This window comes from Hevea brasiliensis, chromosome 16 (genome assembly GCF_030052815.1).
Source record: "Hevea brasiliensis isolate MT/VB/25A 57/8 chromosome 16, ASM3005281v1, whole genome shotgun sequence".
Classification (NCBI taxonomy): Eukaryota; Viridiplantae; Streptophyta; class Magnoliopsida; order Malpighiales; family Euphorbiaceae; genus Hevea; species Hevea brasiliensis.
The window spans coordinates 37,183,308-37,202,615 of record NC_079508.1 but is presented as its reverse complement, the minus strand read 5'-3'; the positions used below and the strand labels follow the sequence as shown (position 1 = coordinate 37,202,615).

The window sequence follows — 19,308 nt, the reverse complement described above, 5'->3', positions numbered from 1 at the left end:
CCCCAACTCTTTTGAAAAATTCTTATGTATATATCTACATAATTTTAATTTTCTTTTAAATTTTAATTATTGACCTAAATAATTTTTTTTTGCTTTATTATAATATAGCCAATGTGAATTATATGATTATTTTTAATTTTTCTTCATATGTTTAATAAATTTTTATAAAATAGACATCTACAATTTTTTTTATAATTTATTTATACTCCATTATATTATTTTTTAATAAATAATTATTTTTTTATTAAATAACATTGATTCCTTCAAAATATATAAATAATAAGTACATTGGAGGAGGACCTGCACACAACAATGTTGTTTGTCGTTACTGGATGATGGGAAAGTGTAATAGGAACCCCTGTAGGTTCATGCACAGAGAATTGCCACCTCTTTTGTAATAACTAGATGTTAGACAAATGTGATAAAGGAGATGGGTGCCAGTTCTTGCATTCCTGGTTTTATGGGGATTGGTTTTCGACATTGGCAAAGCTCAAGGGGCACATACAGGTGATCATTTTGTTGAAATTTTCTTTGACTTTCTAGTAATCCATTCATGTTTTATATAATCTGTGTTTTCTTTTGCATGCAAACAATTTTATGCGCACGAGGAGTTATTGTGTAAACTTATGGATAAATGTTTGATTTTCATTGGTGACTTTTTGTATGATAGGCTGTCTCTGGGATTGCTCTTCCATCAAGATCTGACAAGCTTTTCTCGGGTATTAGTGATGGAATAGTACATGTTTGGGACTGCAATACTGGTCAATCAACAAGAGTGATAAATCTTGGTATCAAAATTGGGACTTTAATCAGTGAAGGCCCCTGGATATTTGTAGGCTTGCCAAATATTGTTAAGGTTAGTACACATCTGACTTGTAGTGCTTCATCTAGCTTGGTTAGTTTCTGCTTATGAGCTTATGGCCATTTTGTGTGTGATCTTTCAGGAATCTTTTAGGAATGGAACATTGAGACAGCTGTTGAATTTAATCTCGATGGGCCAGTTGGGCAAGTTAATGCTATAGCTGTAGCTGATGTTATTGATATGCTTTTTGCAAGGGCACAGGGAATTGCATCTATTATTTTTTAAGTTGTTGACTTGTTTACCAGTGGATACAATAAGCTTCTAATCATTGATGCTCGATTTTGTAGAAATTTTGAGATGATGCAGTAGGTTTTTGCCACATTATTATTTTTTATTGTTCTTAAATTTAAGGGTGAGGTATTGATGTAGCGTAAGTTTTTTGTGTGCTCATACCTATGATTTTGGGAAGCTTCTCTCCCATTGATGGCATTGTGTTCAATTGTTATGCTGTGAATCTTTCTTCTATGAGATTTTTTTTTTTATCATCACCATAAATATGATCTGGAGAAAAAAAAAAAAAGAAGAATTCAAATCCTTTTCCTTTTTGTGTTTACATGATGGTGCCATTTTGGCTTGGAAAGGGAGTACTAAGAACCCAAATCCTTTTGAACTGGCCTCATCTATGAAAGGTCACACCAGCGTTGTTATATGCTTAACTGTTGGAAGAAATAGGCTATACTCTAGTTTTGTGGACAATACTATAAGGTTAATGCTTATAACCTTACTGTTTTATCCTTTGTATGTGATTTTGTATAGAAGATAGCTCTGATACAACCCTACACTTTGCAAAACATGTGACTCAATACTCTCAGTCAATTGGATTAAGCAATACATTGTAATTTTGTGAATTTTCAAGCATATCATTTGTAACGTAACTGATAAGAGTATATTGCTTTCGCCCTATTAACTCACTGAAGTTGTTTTGAGGCACTATACCCTTATATAATTGGCTTATTTTAAATTAAATTTTTATATCATTAATGCAACTGAGTGATATTTGGAAGAAATTTTATTTCTTTTTGGATTAATTCTTCATGTTTTCTTCCATATCCGATTTCTTAATACATAAGAGTTGAATTTTTTTTTTTCATCAGTTTTTCTTTTGTCCCTTCATGTGCATAGGAAGGATATATTTGGTTGTTTGATTCTACTCTCACCCTCCAAATTTTGTTTTTGTTATTTTTTGTTTAGGCGTGGGACCTCGACACTTTACAGTGTGTTCATACATTGAGCGGTCATAATGATGTTGTAACGTCTCTTATTTGTTGGGATCAGTGTCTACTATCTTGTTCATTAGACAAGACAATAAAAGCATGGGCTTTTACTGAAGAGGGTAACTTGGATGTGACTTATACACATAATGAGGAACATGTCAGTTATTTATCTCTAACTTCCAAGTTTACACTCTTGTGCATTTTAAGTAGACTTTTATTTTTTCTTAGATTTTAGGGTTAGATTTGTTTGAACATTTGTTATTGTGGTTTGATTGACCAAGTTTATTTGGGCCTATGGAATGTAGTTCCTAATTTTTATTTAAGCTCTCTTGGTGGATGTAATTTCTGCATACTATCTTTTATTTTTTTAAAAATTGTACTCAGTTTTAAAAATTTGAGTAAAATCAATCCTATCCTCTTTGAGCTACAAAGATTTTGTTTGTTAATTGTCTTAGGCTTTAATATATGAACTGGCAGCGTTTGTTAAAAATGCAATTGTTATTTGTTTATCGATCTTTGTTATTCGATTTCTTATACTCGATTTCACAGTTATTTTATTTTATTCTTTGATTTAAATTGTCAAAGTGATGGTGGAATGAAATAATTTCCGTTGTAAAATTAATGTTTCATTGGAACAAGGCGTTAATGTTTCTTTGTGGGATGCATGATGCAGAAGCAAAACCAATTTTGGTTTGCTCTTGCAGTGACAATACTGTTTACCTGTACGAACTACCAACGTAAGTACACACTAAAAGGCCTATAGCAATCAACTTGCGGTGAATTGATTTTTTTTTTTTTGGCACTGTCCCACAAAAATAATCCTATTTCATTGTTTAGATTCATTGAGAGGGGTAGAATTTTTTCGAAAAGCGAAGTGAGAACAATTCAGACGGGTCCTGGAGGTCTCTTTTTCACTAGTGATGGAACTGGAACGCTGGACATTTGGAAGTTGACAGAATCACATGGAAGAGTTATGGAAATAGCATGATATCTCTGTAACTACATGTCTTGCAAAATTTGGTCATCCTATTTGAGTTCTGTTGACTTTTTTTTTTGTACAAATTATAGAACTACGTGGACCTGATCCTTCATTTTGTAATGGAGGTATGTCCGCAGCCTTCAGGTGCGGTCCAAATTATGTAATAACTCCATTTTATTTGTTTTAAATGTTTTTGGGCTGTCTTTCAATTCACATTTGCATTTTTTTAGCTTTCGGATTTTTGTCTTTTGAGCAATGTTGTGTATTAACGAATTGATGTTATTATACTTAAGAATTCATCTTAAGACCCCATATTCTTTATTGTTATCATATGTAAGTATTCATCGTAAGACTCCATATTCTTAATTCTATTATTTATCCTCTCACTTTCAATGAAGTCAATTTTGTTTTCATTTTTTTCTTTGTTGAATACTCCCAATATCTTCTTTTCATTTTTTGACCTCATTTTTCTAACCAAAACCTATTAAACCCAGTCTTCACTTCTCAATTCACGACTTCGATTTCAAAGAATATGGAACTGAAGTCATTGGTTTGGTTGTGTATGTATCTTTAAACCTGACCAACTTGATCCATGTACAGCCTCCCTTCATGCATTTTGTCACTATTTGCTTCTGTTTTCTTTTTTTTTTGTGCACTTTTTGCAAAATTTCAGTGGGTTTCAGGCACGATTTTTATTGAGAAAATAACAACAAAAGAACTCTGTGGTTATATTCCTTTTCAAGTAGGTTGGAAATTTAAGTTTGCAACAAACAAGTACCAAAGAGAAAATTATTTGTATTTTAGCAAGATTGGTTTTACAATAAGTTTTGCCGTTAAGAAACGCTGATGCAAAATAAAAGAATATTAAATATGCATTTTAATATTAAAAAAAGGAGCATTTATTAACTCATCATATTTACTAACTTATCCTAAATTTGGTAAGTATAGTCTTGCTTTCACAATCTTAACTCCAAAGGATTAAAAGGCTCTTCATAGTCAGTATCTTGGCCTTCACTTACCTAAAGGCTCTTTGTAATAAGGTTTTAGGAAAGGATTTAAAGGCTCTCAATGCAAGTGATTTATGTAACTTCACAAATCACATTCTAGCTGTTGAATTAAGTTCGAAGACATCCACAACAACCATGCTGGTATCGACAGCGATAGCTTGAAGTCTAATGCATATGCTCCTGCAGAATATTACAGCCACGATTCTTCAAGGCAGGATCTAAATCTCAAGGATAGATATGCAATCCAGGTTTTTGTTGACTATAATGATGTACAGAATCTTCTCAATGTGACTATTTTGCCAATTTCCAAGATATCCAGATTGCCAATCATTGCATTTCATATTGATATCTCACCAGCACCTTGGACTGGAACTTTAAGATGAATGCTACGGATGTAATTTTTTATTATTAAAACATATAATATTATTAATAAGCAATTTTTTATATGTATATATTTTGTAAATTAATAGACTAAAGTGAACAAATATGGTTAGATATAAAGTTTTAAAATTAGATATTGCAAAAAAAAAAAAAAAAAAACCAAAGGTAAAATTGGGAATATGTAAAACTGCGAGGTTTGAAATTTGAATCGTAAAAAAATTAAAGTAGAAAAGTAAAAAATAAAATAAACATATAGTAGAAACAAAAATAATAGTAATAAAAATTCCTATTGTAAAAAATTAATAGTAATGTTGGCCTTTGAGAGAAAAAAAATAGTGTGAGAAAAAAATATATTTGAGAGAAAATGCCAAATAGCCAACGAACTCTGAAGTAAATAAGCAGAGAGGGTAAAATGGACCTTTCATTGTTTCTAAGAACAGCAAAAGGTTACCTTCTTTTAGTAGATAGTAACAATTTGGTAGCCATTGCCTTGCTTTCACAATCTCTACTTCAAAGAATCTAAAGGCTCTCTATGTGTAGTATCTTGGCCTTCATTACCTAAGAGCTCCTTGCAATCTACGTTTAGGAAAGAATCCAAAGGCTTTTAATGGAAATGATTCTTCATAAAAACACCTTTTAGCTGTTGAATTCGACATTGTTGGTATTGAGCTTGAAGTTTAATGCATACGCTCCTACGTAAGGGTGGCCATAGTTCAGCTCGGAATTTGAATTTAATAGGAATCAAGCTGGTTAAACTCGAACCAAAAGCAGTCAAAATCAAAACTATCATTAAACCGAACCGAAATAATCTCCCCATAGTTTGGTTTGGTTCAAGAAATTATGGAATCGTGAACTGACAATTTTGAATTGAATCAAACCAACAATTCGATTTGAAGAAACCAAGCTGGCAGCAGCCAGGCCTAGTGCCTAGCCAAAGAGCCAGGCCCCAGACCCAACATGCCAAGCAAGCCTTAGCTCTCTTGCTGCAAATGACCATTGGGTTATTTAAAAATTACTCTGTCATTTTTTTGACCGTCACTATAATACATTTAAACAAAAAAATTAATTGTAAGATTACATTTTGTCCCCAATAACAACAAAAAAGCAAATAGTTTTTATGGATATTTTGGAATCAAAAAAATTTACAATAGCTCCATAAATACCCTAATACATCCTTACTTCATTCACAAAAATCTCAAATTCTCTCAAATCCTCTGCACAATTATTCTCAAGAGTCTTACTAATTCCCAATTTACAACTACAATAACTCTACAAAATACTCCAACCCATGCTTTTTTAACTAAAAATTATTTTTTTTCCTTTTTATGTCATACCGTCCCTAACCTATAGAGACTAATGTAACCTGAAAAGCTGTTAGAGTTTTCCCTAAATTTATAGCTAAAAGAACACACGAAACCTGTTAAAATACATCTAGTATATAAAACATGTCTCCGTGCCCATTAAACATTTTCAAATACACAAATATACGTATATCCTTTCTGTGAGGATCAAAAGGAAATATTTATAGTTTAAAGCTTCTAGCTGTCTATACATATGTACAATAAACTAAAACAAAATAATTATCCAGAAGAAGCTAGTAAAGTGAAAGAGAGGATAATACTGAAGAAGAGCGGTTACTGCTGAAATTAGCAAAAAGGATCTAAAATATTAAAAAAAATTAAGAGGTGAGTACAACTACTCAATGAGTGGATAAATAAATAACAAAGGGGAACAAATAAAGTTTTGGTACTTAATAGTACCAATTTCACTATATTTGAATAGGTCAGTTGAATAAATATCATTTAATCTAAATCATGTAGCTGAACTAAAATAAAATTCATGTTGTAATAATATCGCTAAAATAAACATATCGAAATCGTAGTATCTGCAATATCCTCATACACGCAAATTGCTTTATGTATATATAACACTGGCATCTTAAGCACAATAATAAACTCTAGCAGCTTGTGAGCAATGTTGATATCTTGGGCTTTATAATGACACAAAAATAATCCAAGAGCAATAAAAATAGTGATCATACACATATGCAGAGCTACATCCAAAGGATGACCACCTAATATATGCTCCAAAGGCTATGTGTATATCAAGCGCTATTTAATATAAGCTGACCTAAAAATAAATCACTCGTCATCAAGGTGTTATTTATTCAGTGCGTATATTAAGTGTATTCGGCCATTTATTCAGCTGTAAATTGTAAATTTTATTTTATTTAATAATAAATATAAAATTATCATTCTTTGTTTCCATTTTCATAATTAGAAATAACATAAATAATTTACAGCTCCTATTGGAGAGCTGATAGAAAATGCAGCTAATAGGTACTGTTTCAGCTATCAACTATCTTTTTAATGGGTTTACCAAACACATTGATTCAGTTATTTGGATGTTTATAAGATATCACCTACATTTAACAGATGAACTAAATACCTCTTTAAAATAAATTGAACTTAAAAAAATTTTAAAAAAAAGCATTAATATTTTTAAAATAAAAGAATAAAAGATTTTTGAAAAAAATTGTAAAAAACAAAAGAAAAGCTTGTAAAAAAAAAAAGAAAAAGCCAGGAGAATGTCAGGGTTACCTATTATTGAAACAATAATCCTAGTTTGTTTGTTGGAAAAAAAAATAAAAGAAACAAGTAAAGAAATAAAAAAGCAAAAAAAAAAAAAAACTATGAAAAAGGCCTGAAAGAGAAACCAAATACGGTGCCCAAATAGGCAATGAACTCTAATGTAAATAAGGGCTGTTTGCAATGAACTCTAATGTTAGGCCTTCACTTACCTAAGGGCTATTTGCAATCGGTGTTTAGGAAAGGATCTAAAGGCTCTCGATGGAAGTAATTAATTACGTAACTTCATAAATCACCTTTTAGCTATTGAATTCAACACTGTTCAAGATTTCAAGTTGAAAGACATCAACAACAACCATATTGGTATTGAGCTTGAAGTCTTATGCATATGCTCTTGCATTAGGATTAGTACGGAACTAGAATCAAATCGGAATCAGACTTGTCAAAACTCGAACCAAAAGCAGTCAAAATCAGAACCATCATCAAACTGAACGGAAACCATCCTCCATAGTTTAGTTCAGCTTCAAGAAATCATGAAATCCTGAACCATCGATTCTAAATCTAATCAAACCAGCAATTCAATTTGAAGAAACTAGGCTTGCTAGTAGCTAGACCCAACACCCCGCCAAAGAGCCAGGCACGAGGCCAAGAATGCCAGCAATCCCTTGCTCTCTTACAACAAATTCTCATTAGGTCAATTAAAGTTAACAAAAAAATATTCTACCTTTTTTTACTTTACTATAATACATTTAAAAAATAATAATAGTAAAATTACATTTTGTCCTTGGTAACAAAAAAAAAAGTTTTTAGGGATAATTTTGAAATTAAAAAATTTACAGTAACTCTATAAATACGCCCACCCATCCTTATTTCGTGCACAAAAATGTGAAATTCTCTCAAATCCTCTATGCAATTATTCTCAAAACTCTCTTTAGTTCCCAGTTACAATTACAATAGCTCTACAAAATACTCCAATCCACTCATTTTTTTAAATAAAATTAATTTTATCTCTTTTTTGTTCTATAACTTTCTTTTAATTATGTCCTACACATTTCTTATTAGTTTTTCTTTAAAACAAAAATAATTTCATTTTTTTATTGAAACCGCCCCAAATTGCCTTCCAAATGGACCGCCCTAAACTGCCCTCCAAATCACCTTAAACCATCAAAACGTTTCAAACTAGGGCTCAAACTGGAACCAACTGTTCACGAACTGTCTCCCAAACCGTCCTTTGGTGGTTCATTTCAGTTCATGATTTTTTCGAACCTAAACCAGTGATTCAAGGACCGTAACTAATGGTTCCTGAACTGTGGCGACCCTTATTTTTGCAGCATATATATTACATTGACAAATCTTCAAGGCAACATGTAAATCTCAACAGTAGATATGCAATCCAGCTGCTTTGGATTGATCATGACTCTATATAAGATCTTCTCCACGCGAGCATTTCGCCTACTTCCAAGAATCCCAAATTGCCAATCATGTTATTTCGAATAGATATTTCACTAATATCTTGGATTGGAGCTTTAAGATGAGTGGGCAAGCTCAAGCTTTGGATCTTGCTTCTCTGCCTTCACTTCTGGCTAGCCCCAAAAGGAAGCATATGGGTTTAACAATAGGGGTTGTAATCTCATCAATTTTTCTTAAAATTATCACAATATCCATTGCTATCTCCCATGTGATTAGAAAAATTAAGAACATTGATATAATAGAAGATTGGGAGTTGGAGATTAGGCCTTATCGATACTATTATCAAGAACTCAAGCAAGCAAACAATGGTTTCTGTGGTCAAGCAAATTTCTAATAAATCTAAACATGGTCTATGCGAATTCGTATAGTATTGGATAACTTCCATCACTGAAGTCTGATTCAATTGCTGGGTTGGCGTCAGCAAAGAGATGATTTTCTTCTCATTTATGATTATAAAAATAATGAGAGTTTAGTTAAGTTCTTATTTGATGAACTAAAAATAATCCAGGCGATAATCCAAGAAAATTTTTCCAATAGAGAAAACACAATAATGATACATATCTAGGAATAGAATGAAAAATATTTGAACAATTTAAAAAAATATAAATTCAAATATAGTTTCCACATAACAAAATTTTCATTTTTATATAGGAATATGTTTTCAAAATATTGGGTTTTTTAAAGTATGGGGACCAACTAATTAGTTTTGCTAAACTATAAAGACTAAATAGTAATATTTTCAAAATAGGTAGACCAATTAATTAGTTTGACTAAAATAGAGGAGCTAAATAACTATTTGACTAGCATTAAAATTAGTTGACCAACAAAAAAATTTGACGGAGATGTGAAAGAGTTTAATGAAAAAAAAATATAAGAACTAAATGGTGTATATTTTAAAATAAAAAGACTAAATAATTAGTTTTATTAAAATATAGTAACTAAATAATAATTCCATAAAGAAAAAGGAAATTACAATTAAGTTTTTAAAATATAGAAAAATGTACATGTTAATTTCTAATTTGTTTTTAACAAAATTTTGGTTCATAAATTTAAATTTTATTTAATAAATTGATCTTTCTTTTTTATTAAAATTAGACTCAAGATTTATTAATTGATGTAAAATAATAATAATGTCTCATCTGATAATATACACATTAATTTGTTTTTCTTTTCATTTTTTTTTTCTTCTGGATAAGATAGAAATCCATCTGGTCGAGATAGCATTGCCAAATTTTTTAGGTTTGCTCAAACCCATTTCAATATAACAAGATTCAACTTCCAAGAAACTCTCTCCTTTCTTAAAGTTATGTGGCTATGAGGCCATATAGAGCAACAAATTCATAGTCTGCAGCTTCTCAGCTTCTGAGGTTAATAAAATACCTTGAATCACAGAGCCTAGTAGTAGAACCAACACAAACCAAGAACCCAAATAATTGTAACAAAGTCTCACTATTACTAGCCGAAACAATCCCAATAGCTTGGTGCCATTGTGTTGCCACAAAAGAAGTATTGCCACAAAAGAAGTATTGCAAAAGAAGTATTTCCAAACATTGTGTTGTAATGATTATAATGATTAATGGCCCAAGATAGTGCAAATTCTAGTTTAAAAAATGCAACATCAGAGACAGAGAGAGATAATTTAGAAAATATGTGAGTTGGCTCGTAGAGTCTAAGGTTGATTGACGGAAAATTGGGTCTGATTTCAATTGAAACACTAATTTGTTAACGGAGTTTAAATTTAAGGACTAAATGATTGCCAAAAACAAATTAAGGATTGATATGTGGATTTTTCTATACCTTATGGACTTAATTGTAACTCATCCTATATTTGAATTAAAGTTCTAATCATAGTAAACAGCCAATTTTTTTCACTCTTTTGCGATTTATTCATATCGTTTCAATTTTGACGCAAAAATACAAACCTTCAAATATTGAAAAAAATTTATCCAAATGAAAAAAAAATCTCTCTTCCTCTCTCTCCCTCAGTATATAGAAAATCTTGTCATAATTTTTGAGATATTTCCTCTAAATATCAAGGATGAAGTTGCTATATAAAAAAAAAAGAACCCTCCCAATTTTTATTATAAGTATAGTGTTACTTTTTGTTTATTTTTTTTCTTTAGAGATAATCGATAGTGAATGATATGAATGTAATCATTTAACAGTTAAAAATAATTAAAATGAGATAAAATTTTAAATTAAATATTGCAATTAAAAAACTCAAAAGTTTTAATATATATAAGTGAGATTGATTGTGTAATACTCTATAGATTTTTTCTTACATGTAAAATTAGTTATGTAATACTATAATTAGCATTATTTTTTAATTATAACAGCATAGATTATTTCCAATTTATCATCAATTAAGAAATTGTATTTTCTAAGTTGTTGACTTGTTTACTAGTGGATACAATAAGCTTCTAATTATTGATGCTCGATTTTTTGAAAATTTTGACATGATGCATTAGGTTTTTGTCACATTATTATTGTTTATTGTTCTTAAATTTAAGGGTGAGGTACTGATGTAGCGCAAGTTTTTTGTGTGCTCATACCTATGATTTTGGAAAGCTGCTCTCCCATTGATGGCATTATGTTCAATTGTTATGCTCTGAATCTTTCCTCTACGTGATTTTTTTTTATCATCACCATAAATATGATCTGGAAAAAAAAAAAGAAGAAGAATTCAAATCCTTTTCCTTTTTGTGTTTGCATGATGGTGCCATTTTAGCTTGGAAAGGGAGTACTAAGAACCCAAATCCTTTTGAACTGGCCTCATCTATGAAAGGTCACAGCAGTGCTGTTATATGCTTAACTATTGGAAGAAATAGGCTATACTCTAGTTCTGTGGACAATACTATAAGGTTAATGCTTATAACCTTAATGTTTTATCCTTTGTATGTGATTTTGTATAGAACATAGCTCTGATACAGTCCTACACTTTGCAAAACATGTGACTCAATACTCTCAGTCAATTGGATTAAGCAATATATTGTAATTATGTGAATTTTTGAAGCTAACAAGCATATCATTTGTAACGTATCTAATAAGAGTGTATTTTTTTCGCCCTATTAACTCACTGAAATTATTGTTTTGAGGCACTATATAATTGACTTATTTTAAATTAAATTTTTATATCATTAATGCGTCTGAGTGATATTTGGAAGAAATTTTATTTCTTTTTGGATTAATTCTTCATGTTTTCTTCCATATCTGATTTCTAAATACATAAGAGTTGAATTTTTTTCTTCATCAGTTTTCCTTTTGTCCCTTCATGTGCATAAGAAGGATATATTTGGTTGTTTGATTTTACTCTCACCCTCCAAATTTTGTTTTTGTTATTTTTCTTTTAAGCGTGGGACCTCGACACTTTACAGTGTGTTCATATATTGAGTGGTCATAATGATGCTGTAACGTCTCTTATTTGTTGGGATCAATATCTACTGTCTTGTTCATTAGACAAGACAATAAAAGCATGGGCTTTTACTAAAGAGGGTAGCTTAGATGTGATTTATACACATAATGAGGAACATATAAGTTATTTATCTCCAACTTCCAAGTTTATACTCTTGTGCCTTTTAAGTAGACTTGTATTTTTTCTTAGATCTTAGGGTTAGATTTGTTTGAACATTAGTTATTGTGCCATTGTGGTATGATTGACCAAGTTTATTTGGTCCTATGGAATGTAGTTCCTAATTTTTATTTAAGCTCTCTTGGTGGATGTAATTTCCGTATGCTATCTTTTATTTTTTAAAAAATTGTTCTCTTAAAAATTTGAGTAAAATCAATCCTATTCTCTTTGAGCTACGAAGATTTTGTTTGTTAATTGTCTTGGGCTTTAATATATGAAGTGGAAGCGTCTATTAAAAATGCAATTGTTATTTGTTTATCGATCTTTGTTATTTGATTTCTTATACTCTATTTCACAGTTATTTTATTTTATTATTTGATTGAAATTGTCAAAGTAATGGTGGAATGAAATAATTTCCATTGTAAAATTAATGTTTCTTTGTAACAGGGCGCTATTGCTCTTTGTGGGATGCCTAATGCAGAAGCAAAACCAATTTTGCTTCGCTCTTGCAGTGACAATCTTGCATTTAACTGCCAACGTAAGTGCACACTAAAAGACCTATAGCAATCAGCGTGCGGTGAATTGATTTTTTTTTTTTTGGCACTGCCCTAAAAATATAATCCTATTTCATTGTTTAGATTCATTGAGAGGGGCAGGATTTTTTCGAAAAGCGAAGTGAGAACAATTCAGACGGGTCCTGGAGGTCTCTTTTTCACTGGTGATGGAATTGGAACGCTGGACGTTTGGAAGTTGACAGAATCACAAGGAAGAGCTATGGAAGTAGCATGATATCTTTGTAACTACCTGTCTTGCAAAATTTGGTCATCCTGTTTGAGTTCTGTTGATTTTTTTTTTTGTAGAAATTGTAGAACTACGTGGACCTGATTCTTCATTTTGTGATGGAGGTACGTAGGCAGCCTTCGGGTGCGGTCCAAATTATGTAATAACTATTTTTTGTTTGTTTTAAATTCTTTTTGTTTGTTTTTCAATTCACATTTGCATTTCACTTGGCTTTTGGATTTTTGTCATTTGAGCAATATTGTGTAATAAGGAATTGATGTTATTGTCCTTAAGAAGTCATCCTATGATCCATATTCTTTATTGTTATCAAATGTAAGAATTCATCTTAAGGCCCCATATTCTTAATTCTATTATTCATCCTCTCATTTTCAATGAAGTCAATATTGTTTTCATTTTTTCCTTTGTTGAATACTCCCAATACCTACTCTTCATTATGATTCAAAAGGATCGTATATTAAATTGTGCAGTATATCCTTTGCTGCATTAAGATATTTTGGTAATTTGATTGATTCCATTCCATCAAAATGTTATCACATTACTCTTATCTTTGTTATTGCTCTTTTCTTATACATAAATATCATTTTGCCCTTCTCAATTTAGTTGGGAAAACGACACTTAAAAAAAAAAAAAGAAAATTGAAATTGAGGAAATCCCAAATTCAAATGTGGTAGCGTTGGTCAACTGGAATTTGTCAGCAAGGGAGCATTGTTGGGCATCTTGAATAAATTGTGACCAAGAAGAATAAAAAATAAGAAAATGGCAGCGTTTTATGACGCTAGCTCAGAAAAATAAATTAGCTTGGAATGAGTGTATGTATAGAAAGTCATCCTCAGGTAACAAGCTGTCACACATTTAGTTCACTTGATTCTACTGTATTATTGGTTTTTCTTTCACCATCCATTGGTTGCTTCAAAATGGCATTATTAGAATTCCCATTTTTTTTCATTTGAGGCTCACTTCTTGCTGGTTCTTTTGAGTTGGTTTCAGGCACTATGTCTTTTTTTTTGTTCTTGTAGATGAAGTACAATATCATCTGAACTAATCCAAGAAGGAATATTTGATGTCTGAATATACAAGCAGACACCAAAGAGAAAATTAAGGGTTTGTATTTTAGTGCTTGAAAATTGGTCTAATAATAAGTTTTTGTTGGTAATTAGCTAGCGAAAACGGTTTTGAAGGAGAGCGATGAAGAGCCAGGGGTTGAGAATGAGAAAGCAGAGTCCGCTGCTCTTCCTCCATCTGAGGGGGTTCCTGAAACAACAGGTAAAGAAGAACCCGTTGCAGATGGTCATGACGCTGTTAATACCCAACAGGCTTCTGTTGAGGATTTGAATAAAGATGATGCTGAGAAGAAAGAGGAATCGGAGAAACATTCTGAGGAGGACGAGGATCCCGTAACTGAAACTCAAACTGCCTCACGCAAAATGGAGGTTCCCAATGATAAGGTGCGCTAAAATAGCCCCAAAATGGTAACTAAAGTCTTCAAGAAAATGAATTATTAGAAGGGATTTTGAAGGTGATGCAGTAAAGTCTTACTGGGATCAATGGACTTTGAACTATTTTTAGAGTAGGAAATGGTAGCCGTAATTGTACCACAATGCATAACAGAAATGATTGATATTGCCGCTAACAAAATATATAACCAATTGTATAACGTATACAGAATATATTGTGGCAATCACATTATTGTGATCCCAGTGCAGCCATTTTGCTGTTTCTATTTGCTATTTTGATGATTGGATTCTTTACGGAACTTGTTTTTCAAGAAAGCCTTTGACAAATATGTTGCGTAAATACTGTTTTGCAGGTTGGGGTTCTTATTGGAAAGGGTGGAGATACTATTCGTTACCTGCAGACTGCAGTATAATTCTGGGGCAAAAATTCAAATCACAAGGGATGCTGATGCTAATCCTCAATTCACAACAAGGCCAGTAGAAATAATAGGGACTTTAAGTAATATAAAGAAGGCTGAGAAGCTCATTAATGCTGTCATAGCAGAGGTAGCTGAATTAATTTTATTTCCTAAGTACAACTTCCTTGTGTTTTTTCCCAGTTTTCTTTTTCTTTTCTTTAACATGCTATGAGTTGATTTGGAGATTATGATACTGATTTTCTATCATTCCCTAACATAAGCATGATTATTGCAGGCTGATGCTTGTGGTTCCCCCTCCCTTGTAGCTAGGGGCCTACCTAGTGCACAGACCAGTGTAGTGTGAGAACAACTTGAGATGCAAGTTCCAAATGAGAAGGTTGTTGGTTACATTTATAGCTGACGATGCATGGTTATTACAGTAAATACTTATTTGATATTTTTTAAACATACTTACGTAATCAGTCCTTGTACCAGGTTGGTCTGATCATAGGCAGAGGTGGGGACGCCATTAAAGCTCTCCAAGCGAAATCGGGAGCGCGCATTCAGGTAGTTGATGTCGTTGGCCTTGCATTGAAATTTGTTTTTGTATAGACTAGGCCTTGATTGTAGTCATTAACATTGTTTAGAAAGTGTTCATCTTGGGAAATAACTAACAAGCCTATTTTCATTTAGTTGATACCTCAACATCTTCCAGAAAGGGATGGTTCCAAAGAAAGGACAGTGAGAGTGACTGGTGATAGAAAGCAAATTGAGATGGCTAGAGAAATGATAAAGGATGTTATGAATCAGGTTTGTTATTTATGTTTCTTAGTTTCCGCACAATTCAGGCCTAGTTCCTTTCAGTTGTAATTGCATCTATTTGATAGCTATATTGGTTAATATTTGAGTAGTTTCTAATTGTATTCTTCAATTAATTTTTATGTTGATAAATTTTGTTGAATGGTTATCGCTATCAGTTTTAATCCATTGTGAGACACTCTAGTCATGTGAAATTAAGAATTGAAGAATCCAAAATGCGATATTGGATATTTGCTAGTGATTGAGTGGTGAATTTTGATGTTCCATATATGATTTTCTTTAATTCCTTGGTCAATGCATGTGTAGGATCTCATGAGCTGTACTCATGCGCCATTAGTGTTTCAAGTTGGCAACATGTTATGAATGTGTGCTTTGCTTTCAGCACCTTGTTATTCATGGTTTTACTTTGACTAGTGGCATCTCATTGAATATACTTTTGTTAAAAAGGGTTGATTTGGCATAAAAGTGATCAGCTTAGTGGTGCTTGCTTAACAATGATGTTAGGTATATAATTTATGCGGTGAATGCAGAAAGCAACTCTTTTTTTAAATATTTAATATGATTGGCATCATCTTTAAGGGCAAATTGAAGGGGAAATGCAAATATGTAGTTGTAGATCAAATCTTGTTTGACTGGATCAATGAGATGATGGTCTATATCTCTGGCTTTGCCAAGCTACATGCAGTTGTAGATCATGATTTGTTTTGTTTGCATGTGTAGCACCTTTTTGTTTATTTGAAGGAAGGTTGTGTCATAGTTTTCTGTGGGAATGAGAGCTAATTAGTTGATACGTGGGAAGTTGTGGTATTGATGAATGATTGATTCCAAGGTCACTTGAATGCTCTTAGGAAGATCATATATGCAATCCAAGATGTCGGTTGCCACGATTTATTTATGATGAAAATGCCGATTTCGAATTGGTTGACCTTAAAAATGCAGATTTGGCTTTTGCCTTTCCCATGGGGCCAGCATGGCTTTCTCGGTGTAGGAATAGACAACCACCATTCACTTTCATCCACTGAAGAGAGATATCAGGCATTAAATCTCACAATTGCTGGATGTTAATAGTTGGTAAGATTGCTTTGAGACTTGAAAGTTAAAAATCATTCAGTGAGACTGTGTTGTATTAACCTTAGTGCTCTTTAGTGCCCCTTCTATGAATGAGACATTTGTTGGAAGAAGTATAATTCGTGGTGAAGTCATAGTGTATGAAGTCATTTTCAGATTGATACATATATTAATTCATATCTATTGCTGTGCTGAACATATGAAGAATGTGGTACATGTTCTATGACATGTATTGGGCTGCTGCAAAGTTGCAATAAAGGCTCAATTACCAAGTTAAGATCAGTACAAGAATATGTTTTGTTGCCCTTGTAACGTGCTAGTTTTCCTAAATAGAGTAACGTCATGTGTTGATGAGTTAGCGTGAACGAATGATTTAGGACGGTCATTTGGTTATTATGAAGATCTTGACTCTTGAAGCATTGGTGTCCTATTAACTCTGATAAATTTTCAACTTCAAAGGCTCCTCCTGAAATTCTAAATGTTTCTCTTTTATGGATTTTCAGTTTTGAGTTTACCTTTTATGCAATTATGTGTTGGTCATTGTGGCAGTGCAGAATTGAACTTGAGATTATATGTTTGCAACACTTTTGCAGTTCAACATGATTGTTTCTGCAGTTCATTTTGTTAGTTATTAGCATGAGTTTTAATTTTATAAGATTGTTTTCCATTGTTTAGTTGCTAACTGTTAGGATATTGATGGTTAATATTATAATTGAAGCAATGTTTATCCTTTTTTTTTTATTTTAATTTATGTTTTCTGTTTTCAATTCTTATGGTTCCTTTTGTATGCGTTGCATGCATGCCTTGCGTGTTATTATTGTCAAGGTTTTACCCAGGTGTTTGCTTTGGAAAAGGAGACATGTTTTGCGAATTCAAGCAGCTACTGTGCCTTACTCGTACTGTTTATTTTAATTTTTTTAATAATTCCTTTTTATTGGATAATTGGTTCTTACTAACTTTATTTTTGTAATATGCCTTGTGTAGACTGTGAGGTCATCACCTTACTCTGGCAGTTTCAACCAACAGCATTCCTATCGACCCCGTGGACCTACTGGTCCATCAAATTGGGGTCCACGAGGCCCTCATTCATCACAGCCAAATCCTTACGATTATCATCTCCGAGGACCTTATCCTTCTCAAAGTTCACAGTATCCACCTCCAAGTTATGGTGGTTATCCTCCCCAACAAATGGGCCCCGAGGTAACTTTGGTTCTAGTTGGGAGCAAATACCTCCCACCATGCAGGGGCCAGTTTCGCATGGTGGAGTTTATGACTACGGTGTCCAGGGAGGCCATGTATCTGATCACCCAGCGTCTGGCCCAATTTCTACTCCTGTTTCTGGGCATGCTCCTAGCCCGTCCCCTACCCCTGCCATGTCCCATTCCCCATCACAGGCAAATTATAATTATGGGCAGCCACATGGTCCAGATTATGGGCATCAAGCTCCCTATTCCCAGGCAGTACCTTCTCAGCAGGGCTATGGGCATGGATATGACGAACCAAAGTATGACAATCATGCTCCAATGCTGCATCCTTATGGACATGGAAGTTCCCAACCAGTATATCCACAAGCCAGCAATCAACCAGGCTATAGGGCGCAGCAGCAGTATGGAAAGCAACCATCATGTGGCATGCCATTGCAGGGACCACCTCCCCAATCATATGGCCCTCCTAGGCCTAGTCAACCTGGTGATATGCCATATCGAGGACCCATTCAATCCAGTCAATCATATGGTCCAAATGTGCCACCTCAACAGCAGTATCCTTATGCATCAAGTGGGCAATCGTATCTTTCAAATGGATCTGCATCAGGTGCTGAGGGGAACAATCAGGCAATGCCTACTTCTGGCCCCGGCTATCCACAGCAAGGTAGCCAGCCAGTTCCATGTTATCTCAGCCTGGTGGACAACAGTCAACTGGCTATGTGCAAGGTCCAACCAGTGGTTATGGATTATACCCATCTTCGCAACAATGTTATCCAGAACAGCCAGCTTCAAACAATGCAGGTTATGGGTATCAAGGGTCTCAAGATCCTGCTTATGGCAGTGGCCCTGGGGCAACCTATAGTGCACCACCAAGTGGCCAGCAGGCTTATGCTCAGCCAACAGCAACTCAACCAAGTTATGATCAGTCGGTTCCTCAGTCAGGTGCATATGGAGCTGCTCCAGGAAGTGCACCAGTTGGGTATGGGAAAAACCTTGTCTCCCTAGCGCACTTACCCTCAATATGACTCAACTCTGATATATGTTGCATCGCTCTGAGAATTTAGTTATAGCTTGATGGCGAGTATGTACTGCTGATGCATATTGAGCTTTTGCAGTTAAGTATTACAAATATTTTATTATCCGGGTAGTATTAGCATTAGATATTTGACTGTTCGGTCTTTTTCTGACTGCCAATCAAACACCAAGATTATGTATCTGCATGATGCTGACTGCGAATGCATCTAAGTTTCTTATCATTGTCGTTTTCTTATTTGCTATGGTCGTTGTTTTCTTTTTCTTTGAAGTGGGCTTTTTGTGTGGATGGATTGTATAATTTGGATCTGGGGTTTTTATTTAAGCGAATCATGAGCAGCCGAAGGAACACTCTTTGAAATGGTGCTTCTTTCTAGTGCATATTTCTGGGTTTCTATTTACAGGCTTCGAACTTCACATTTCATTTGTTTAGTAGTAGTAAATCCCATGAGAAATTAATTA

The 19,308-nt window shown here is 33.3% G+C and overlaps 1 protein-coding gene and 1 pseudogene across 1 annotated transcript; both read left to right on the top strand.

Annotated features, from left to right (window-relative positions):
* Positions 1 to 393: 393 nt before the first annotated feature.
* On the top strand, positions 394 to 13,145 carry LOC110669918 (zinc finger CCCH domain-containing protein 48-like). Its single transcript, XM_058138227.1, has 8 exons — positions 394 to 507; positions 671 to 856; positions 956 to 1,063; positions 1,419 to 1,567; position 1,746; positions 2,054 to 2,233; positions 2,716 to 2,813; positions 12,708 to 13,145. Exons 1-8 carry the CDS (start codon positions 406 to 408, stop codon positions 12,856 to 12,858), a joined length of 975 nt encoding a protein of 324 aa, XP_057994210.1. The 5' UTR covers positions 394 to 405; the 3' UTR covers positions 12,859 to 13,145.
* A 494-nt stretch (positions 13,146 to 13,639) lies between these two features.
* Positions 13,640 to 18,885, top strand: LOC131169009 (uncharacterized; annotated as a pseudogene).
* The last annotated feature ends 423 nt before the right edge of the window (positions 18,886 to 19,308 follow it).